The 9,349-nt window shown below is 37.5% G+C and overlaps 1 protein-coding gene across 1 annotated transcript; it reads left to right on the forward strand.

Annotated features, from left to right (window-relative positions):
- The first annotated feature begins 3,526 nt into the window (after window positions 1-3,526).
- LOC142614783 (pentatricopeptide repeat-containing protein At3g61520, mitochondrial) lies at window positions 3,527-6,271 on the forward strand. The gene has a single exon (XM_075787419.1). It carries the CDS (start codon window positions 3,614-3,616, stop codon window positions 5,882-5,884), a length of 2,271 nt encoding a protein of 756 aa, XP_075643534.1. The 5' UTR covers window positions 3,527-3,613; the 3' UTR covers window positions 5,885-6,271.
- The last annotated feature ends 3,078 nt before the right edge of the window (window positions 6,272-9,349 follow it).

Genomic DNA, 9,349 nt, shown 5'->3' on the forward strand with positions numbered 1-9,349 from the left:
GTTCCAAGGTAATCTCTGGTAACAATTGCAAAAGCCGCTTTGCTGGTAGAAATAGCTACATCGACATTGATCTTTATGCTTCTAGGAGGGGGTGGGACCTAGCATGACGAAACAAGGGAGGGTGTAGGATGAGGCAGTCCATAAAGGGCAGTAAGGTACTCTTGAAACCTATAACGGATGCTTTGAACAACAGCAAGTATGTCTATATTGGCTTTACAGTGAAGCACCAGGTTTCGAACATGCCAAATCTCTTCAAGAGTAAGCGTCATGTTTAGGGACACTGTTCATAGTTCATGTGCTTGACAGGAAGCAGCAGGAGGATTTAAAATAAGGTTGATGATGTCCTCTTTGGAAGAGACCATCTGCTCATCTAATTTAAAACCCCAACATGAGGCAAACCAAATAGATTTGGTCAATTTGAAGAAAAGGTGGTAAGGGTACTCGATATCATGATTACAGAGAACACACTTCGGGTTCTCAGTACCACACTGAGAAGAGACGTTCCCTCTTGTGGGAAAGGCATTGACTCCCACCCTTCATAGAAACACCTTAATTCTCTCAGGAGCTTTAAGGTTCCACAGCTTCCTCCAGCACACATTTTGAGGGTATATAGATGGTGGGAGAGGGTTTAAAGCATGATATGCTAATTTAACCAAGAAGCATCCCTTGGAATCTAACACCCAAATCAACTTATCCACCCTTTGTCTAGCAGGAATAGGGATAGAAAGAATAGCTTGAGTGGATGTGGAGGAGAACAACTCCATAATGACCTCGAATTTCCAGCAGCGCAACTCTGAATCAATAAGCTGAGAAACTTTTAAAAGGGACATATCAACGAAGTTATCTTTAAGGGAAGGAATGAAGCTGTGCACCCAAGGATCCGACCAAACATCGACAGAATTTCCATCCCTAATGAGATAACAAGCACCTTTACGAACAATAGGCTTTTCTTTTTCAATAGCTTTCTAGATGGGAGATGCGGGGTTCAGAGCGGAGCCAATCCTGTTTGACCTTATATTTTGCTCTTAAAAGTCCTCATGCCCAAGCTATCCCTACCAATGCAATCATCCAGGGAAATTTAGCTAGAAGTGCATTGTTAATGTTTTTGGCTTTTTTGAATCCAAGTCCACCCACACACCTAGGATTGCAGACCTTGTCTCATGATCTCCATGCGATAAACCTACCATCCTTCTCTTTTGGTTTCCACCAAAATCTTTTAGATAAGGCATCGAGTTTGTCACGGACCTTATTGGGGACATTAAAGGTGGACATAGCACAATTTGAGATTAACTGAGCAACTGAGGTTATAAGAGTTTTAACTCAAGGGATGGAGGAGCAAAAGTCTTTCCTGGGTTTCTACCCTCTACTTGCTAAAGTATTGGTTTGGCCCATTAAAACCATTACACTCTGACACTCTCTCTCACCCATATATATATATATATATACCTCTCTTGTGTTGGTAGTGACTAGAAGGTGTGGGTTTAGCCCATTAAGGAGAGAGAGAGTTTTGTTGCAAGGGAAGAGGTGTAGCTCTCCTTCCTCTCACACGCGCCTGATCATCCTCAACATCACTTGAGCTTGTGGCTTCTTCCTCTTGTTCCTGCTTTTGGCTCCTCATCAGGTGTGCTATGCTTGTCTACTCCTTTGATTTCTTGCAAATATATGCTATTGATGCTAGAGAGTTATTAAAGATCTTTTACTCTTTTGGTTTTGTGGATCTTGATTCAAGTCATCTTCATCTTATCTTTGATAGTGAATAATGATGTGTCCTATACATATATTGAAATAATAGAAACTCATCCAAATATTTAGAACTTTTGAGATTACTACATGTTCTATAAATCCATTGAACCTCTCACTTATGAAGAGTTTAGTAGCTCAACTAGTTGACACTTCATAATATCTTCAACTACACCTAGGATATAAATTAAGAGTAGCAATATTCGACACGTCCCACGAGCATGACATAGTTAGTATATATGCAGGTTAGTATTTAGTGTAAATGGGACAGTGTCAAAAAAGGACCGACACACTTTAATACATTGATAAATAAGTCAATTTCGTATTAACTGTATAACTTGCAATCAATTTGAAATGGCCTGATTAACACAAATAAATGTCAATTTTTCTCTAAAATAAATATGAATTCTTAATATAATTAAGTAATAAAAAGAATTTTAATGACTATATTGATAAATTCTTCATTGAAACTCTAAAAAGTCCTTAACCCTTTTACCTAAAATAAAGAAGAAAAATCTCTTTTTACTTTGTTTTTATTAGATTGTGTATTAAGTTAAAAGTGGGTTGTATCATTTCAATCCATTCAATTAATGGATTGTGTTAAGATCGAAGGGATTCGACCAGGTTATTAAATGTGTCGCGTGACTCGGGTTAGGGTTGTTATGTTTTTTCTTTTTCATTTTTTATTTTTGCTGAAGGACCCATTGCCTAGGAGTGTGCAGCTAACCCGCCAACCCGCCAAAACCCACCCAACCCGCCAGGTTGGGTCAGCTTTTAGGCCTTGGTGGGTTAGGTTGGGTTACAAAAAAAATTTTGATAATGGGTCTGGTTGGGTTTGGGTCATAAAATTTCAAACCCGCCAAACCCAACCCGACCGGACCCAACCCACCCATATATTTAATATATATATAAATATATTATATAATTAATAAATTTTTTAAAATAACCAGTTCTTCCTATCTTATATAAAAGCTAATTAGTTCACACAAACCTTAGTAAATTACTATTGTTATTTAGTCATTAGTATTATTTGCCTTTAAAAAGTTACATTGATACTAAGCTTTGAGTTTTTTTTAATATATTTATATTTATATTTTTTTTTCTACTCAATTTAATAATAATAATAATTTGACCAACTCATGGGTTCAACCCGACCCATGTGGGTTGAGTTGGGTTAAATTTTTTTTGACCCACCATAATGAGTTGGGTCAAAAAAACCTCTCAACTCGACCCCACCAGACTCATGCACACCCCTACCATTGCCATTGGTATGTTGGGTATATTATATTTACCTCTTACCAAATAGAAGCATGTAAGCAAGGAGGAAGTATACCCTCTTAGAGCATCCGCAGCAGTGGAGCTAAAAATTTAGCAATTTAGCTCCATCAAAAATTACTTTATCTATTTTACCTATACACATGTTGCAGCAGTAGATCTATTTTAGCTTTCAACACAATAAAATAATATATCTACCACAATAAAGTAATACATCTCACTACAATAAAAACACCACAATAAAAAAGTAATGTGAACACAAAATAAAAAATTAATTTTTTTTTAGCTCTCATGAATAGTGCACATCTATCTATAAATGTGCACTGTAGTAATGAGCTAAAAAAATATAGATTTAGCTCCACTGCTACATGCTTCTTTTTGGTATTTTGATGGAGTTAAAATAGCTATATAACTATTTAGCTCCACTGCTGCAAGTGCTCTTACTGGTACACGTTTTCTGCCTCTCACAAACTGGTGGGTCTGTAAGAGGAGAGAAGCATACCCCGTTAACAGGGTGTATTTTCTCATAAGACAGGACAGACTCGGGCCTCCTGAGTTTTGAGCGACCATCTGTGTCTGTGTCTCTTGCCCAACAAAAATGGCCATATCAATCTCAGCATCAAAACTGTTCAAACTCCGCCTCCACTCTCCGATCATCCTCCGCCACCTCTCCACCGAATCCAACCCACCACCACTACCACAACACCAAGACCAAGACTCCCTAATAACCCAAGCTCTCCAACTCCTCCAAGCCCCCGATTATGACTCCAACTCCAACACCACCACGCAACTCCAGGAGCTCCTCTTTTCCTCATCTTCTCCTTCTTCTCCTTTCATTTTCCGCAACATCACTCGTCGCTTATCCTCTTCTTCTGAAGCCCTCAAGTTCTTCCACTACCTTCAATCCAACTCTCCTTCACAAGATATCTTACCCTCTTTGTCTTCCACCTTCCAAGCCATCTTCGAGCTCGCTAGCCGCGAACCCGATTCGCATAACAAGTTGTTAGAACTTTATGGCACGGCTAAAGAGCATAATGTCCCACTTACTATCAATGCCGCAACACTTCTTATTAGGTGCTTGGGAAGAGCTGGAATGGTGGACCAGGTCCTTGTTGTGGTTAAAGAAGTAGACCCTTCTTTGAAGAACACGCATTTTTGCAATGTGGCGATCGATGTGATGTTTAGATTGAGGCGTGTTGATGATGCACTCAAGGTGCTCGACGAAATGCTTCAATCGGATTCAAAGTGCCCACCTAATGACTCTACGGGTGATATTATATTTGGGGCCATGTTGAGGAGGGAGTGGCGTGGGAGGAGTATCAATGACGAGGAAATTGTTGGGTTGGTGTCGAAATTTGGCGAGCACAATGTGTTCCCTGATACGTTTAAACTTACACAGTTGATTACTAAATTTTGTAGGAATAGAAAGACAGGTCATGCTTGGGATCTTTTACATGACATGATGAAGTCTGGTGGTGTGGTGGAAGCTGCTTCTTGCAATGCGCTTTTGACAGGTTTGGGAAAAGGTGGGGATTTTGAGAGGATGAATAAGCTTACTACGGAGATGAAAGAGATGAATATTCAACCTGATGTGGTGACTTTTGGGATTCTTATTAATCTTATGTGCAAGTCTCGGAGGGTCGATGAGGCATTGGAGGTTTTCAAGAAAATGAAAGAAGGGAGTGATGGGGTCTTGGTTGAACCTGATGCAATCATGTATAATACTCTGATTGATGGACTTTGTAAAGTTGGGAGGCAAGAAGAAGGGTTGAGTTTGGTGGAACAGATGAGATCACAAAACGGATGTGCACCAAATACCGTTACCTATAATTGCTTGATTGATGGGTTCTGCAAATCTGGTGAAATTGAGAGGGCACAGGAGCTGTTTGATCAGATGAATAGGGAAAGCGTGTTTCCTAATGTGATCACCCTTAATACTTTAATTGATGGTATGTGCAGACATGGGCGGATCAATAGTGCAGTTGAGTTCCTCAATGACATGCAAAGTAAAGGTGTGAAAGGCAATGCAGTCACATATGCAATCTTGATTAATGCCTTTTGTAATGTCAACAATATTGATAAAGCAATGGAATTTTTCGATCAAATGTCAAATTCTGGATGCTCCCCCGATGCTATTGTTTATTACACCTTGATCTCAGGTTTGAGCCAAGCTGGAAGGATGGATGATGCCAGCTCTGTTGTATCAAAGTTGAAAGAAGTTGGGTTCTGCCTCGATACTGTGTGCTACAATGTTCTAATTGGTGGGTTCTGCAAGAAGAATAAGTTGGATAAAGCATATGAGATGCTCAAGGAAATGGAGGAAGCTGGAGTTAAGCCTGATAGTGTCACGTATAACACCTTGATCTCCTATTTGAGCAAAACTGGGAATTTTACAACCGCCCATAGAGTGATGAGAAAGATGATTAAGGAGGGTCTTACACCCACTGTTGTCACTTATGGTGCACTAATACATGCATATTGCTTAATCGGAAAAATAGATGAAGCCATGAAAATCTTTAGAGATATGGGTTCTGCATCAAAGGTTCCTCCCAACACCGTAATATACAATATTCTTATAGATTCTCTCTGCAAGAATGATGATGTAGAACATGCTCTTTCTCTGATGGATGATATGAAGGTTAAAGGGGTGAAGCCCAATATTACCACATACAATGCTATCTTCAAAGGCCTCCGGGACAAAAATTTATTAGAGAAAGCATTTGAACTTATGGACAGAATGATTGAACAGGCTTGTAATCCTGATTATATAACCATGGAGGTGCTTACTGAGTGGCTTTCTGCTGTTGGTGAAACAGTAAAGTTGAAAAATTTTGTGCAAGGATATGAGGTTTCTGCTTCTAGTGCATAAATTTTAAAGTATATCTTTTGCACTGATGAATTATCCATACAGAGAGAGAGAGAAGCACAGGGTCCAATCTTCTGGACTTATTGCCATTTTCTGGTTGGAATGCCTATTGGGCTTCACTCTGAGCATTGATTGAAGACCATTAGTTTCTCATGTGTGCATGCTTATTGAGCTCATCCTTGCTACAGTACACGCCCATGGTGGGTTCCATCCTTTCATGTTGAACTAATCAATCAAGGAGGGTAAATGTATTCCGAATGCGCATTACTATGTTATATGCTGTCGAGATTTTTGTATTTTGCAAATTATATGCCATTGAGACTGCAAACAATAAGATCTGGAACTGTTCAACACTTATTCTCAATTATAATTGAAGCTTCTTTTCTGACTTGCCTATAAATATCATTGACAGATATTTCATCATATAGCGTAGTCTTCTTTTGGTGGTTTGCATGACTAGAATGTTATGAATATGATGTCTTAATTACTTTTACTAATGTCGTATAGTGTAGTCTTCTTCTAATGTCATGTCTCAACTACTTTTTCTCCCACTCCTATTCTTCATCTTTAATAAGCCAATCTTTTAGCCCTAAAAGTGGGAAGATATTTACACACATTAAGATACAGGATTCTTAATACACAACAACAATGCCAGGATCATCCTTATTTGTCCAACTCCCCCATTGCAACTATCTAATATATCCAAAAAATAATAATAACAGTAACCAGTGAACCACTAGAGGGTCTAGTATGGAGTCTATGGACATTTCATTGAAGGGGGGAAATTTTCAAAATTGCAATTTTCTGGTCTAACTAATAATACTAGTCTAATTCTTGGATCAACTATATTTTTGCATTCTTTTTTTTTTTTTTTTTTAACTCCTACCTTCATGTTACAAACTTAGGCAAAAAGATTTAAAAAATAAAATATTATGTTAGAAAAATAAATACACCAATATGTAAGGAAGTGGTCGATTCAAATGATATGTGTTATATCCTGTTGGTGTCAAGCTAACATGTAAAGAATTGTTGGTGTTGGTATTATTATTTTAACTAAAGGGAAAAAGTTAATTGTTCCCAGTAGGGAGGTTGATGGAGTAGAGGAGTTGGCTTTGTTATATAGGGTTGTTCCCTACCTTAAAATTATTGCCGAATGGAAGGATAATTATTTTTATCTGGCTTATACATGTATTTTTCTTTCAATTTTCATTGAATCTTTCTCATATGGCAAACAGTTTGGAAAATTGCAGCAGAATATTTTACGGGGAGGATTTGGTGAGAGTTCAAGTTTCGCTTGGTAGATTAGAATGTGGTTTGTTTTACTCTCAGATTTGGATGATTGGAAATTTTGTTGCATAAACGGTTCTGGAATTTTGCCAAAGAAAGATATCATTATTTGAGGCACTTAATTATGGTAACATATAGGGAGTCAGGGATAGTAGACCGACAAATTTTGACTGCATACCTTACCGGCGTTGTCTTTGAATAAGCATAAGGGAGGTTGGGAGTGATTTTCTGGATTGCAAATTTCGTATGGGGGATGGTATGGGAGTTTGCTTTCGGAAAGATGTGTGGTGCAGGGATGTTGCTTGAAAAAGCTATTATCCTGATTTATATTTAACTGCTGAAGATAAGTGATGCTTCTGTTTATTCTTATTTAGGCTTATCTGAAGATGGAGAGATTCATTTAATGATTCTTTAGTTTATTTGTGCTTTTAAAGATTGAAAATTATAAACAGTAGTCTTTCTTTTGGATTTATTATATTCTAATTTTTTCTCTATTTTTATTTATCAAAAAATTTATTATATTCTAATTCCCAATGAGACTAGGGAAGGTTTGCTTGTTTTGGAAACTTAAGCATACTGGTAAATTTGATGTTGATTTTTTATGATTTTTCAAGAGGATCTAATGAGCTAGTATTTCATGGGAAGAGCATATGGCATAACAAAGTTCCTATAAATGTAATCCCCCCTCTTTTTTTTTTTCTTTTTTTTTTAAATGTAGCCTTTTTGACTTGTATATATGCTTTAAGTAAGATCTTAGCTCTCGATAATCTCATTAAAAGGCATTGCAAAATCCTAAGATTTTGCTCCATTATGTTTATATATGCGCTAGACATATTATATTAGTCATAGCCACTGGAATCATCTGCTTATGAGCCAATTGGTGGGCATCCTATTTGTTCCAAGGAAATCCTAGTTTTATACTAGCTAAGAAATTGGCAGCTTTGAAGTTGGATCTAAAAAGTGGAATGAAGCAAAGTTTGACAATGTCAATTTTAAGAAATAGCAACTCTTGAACAAATTGAATGATTTGGATGTTAGAGAGGAGACTCGTCCTTTAACAGCTGAGAAAAAGTTAGAACAAGTTAATCTCTGTGCCGATATTGAAAAGCTCACTCTTTTAGAAGAGATTAGTTGTAGGCAGAAGTCTAGAGTGCTACACTTGAGGGAGGGGGACGTAAATACCAGATTTTTCCATAGAATAGCTAATTCCAATAGATGAAATAACGGTATTGAGAGCCTTATGGTTGATGGAATCTTGTCTTCCGATTAAAACATGATTGCTAATTGTATTACTCAATTCTTTCTAAATTTATACTCTGAGCAACAAGTTGTTCAACCATTTCCAAAAGTCTTGGTATTTCCAAGGATATCTGATAATAATGCAAATTGGCTAAATAGACCCTTTGAGGAGGCAAAAAAATTTTATGTTATACAGAATTTTAATGGTGATAAATCGCCTGAATCATATGGGTTTCCAATGGCTTTCTTCCAAGCTTGCTGGGGGATTCTCAAACCTAATCTTATGGCTGTATTTCATCATTTTTTTTTGCTAAAGGTCAGTTTGAGAAAAGTTTGAATGCAACATTCATCACTCTCATCCCTAAAAAACATGCAGCAATTGAAGTCAAGAATTTTCACCCCATTAGTCTTGACTTTGTACTTATTGCTAATGAATGCCTTGACAATAGATTGAAAACTGGTTTTCCAGGGCTATTTTGCAAATTAGATGTTGAGAAAGTTTTTGATCATGTAAACTGAGGATTTCTTATGCAGTTACTAGAACAGTGTGGGTTTTCTTTTGTATATCTACAGTTTGCTTCTCTATTATGATAAAAGGCTTTCTTTGTGGGTTTTTTGAGAGTTCTAGGGGGTTGAGACAAGGTGACCTATTGTCCCCTTTACTGTTTGTCTTGGTTATAGAAGCCCCTGGGAGAATGTTGGATAAAGCTGTCCATGAAGGTCACATGTCAAGCTTTGGCGTGGGTCGTTTAGAGGGAGGATCTTTGGCGGTGTCTCATCTTCTCTTTGCGAATAACACTCTAATTTTTTGTGTTGCTAATCTAGATCAGGTTTTGTTTCTCCGTATGATCCTCATTTGATTTGAGGTGGTTTCTAGTCTAAAGATAATTGGGCAAGCCAGAGTTGATTCCTATTGGTATGGTGCATAATTTTGACTTATTG

Source organism: Castanea sativa, chromosome 11, assembly GCF_040712315.1.
Source record: "Castanea sativa cultivar Marrone di Chiusa Pesio chromosome 11, ASM4071231v1".
Lineage (NCBI taxonomy): Eukaryota > Viridiplantae > Streptophyta > Magnoliopsida > Fagales > Fagaceae > Castanea > Castanea sativa.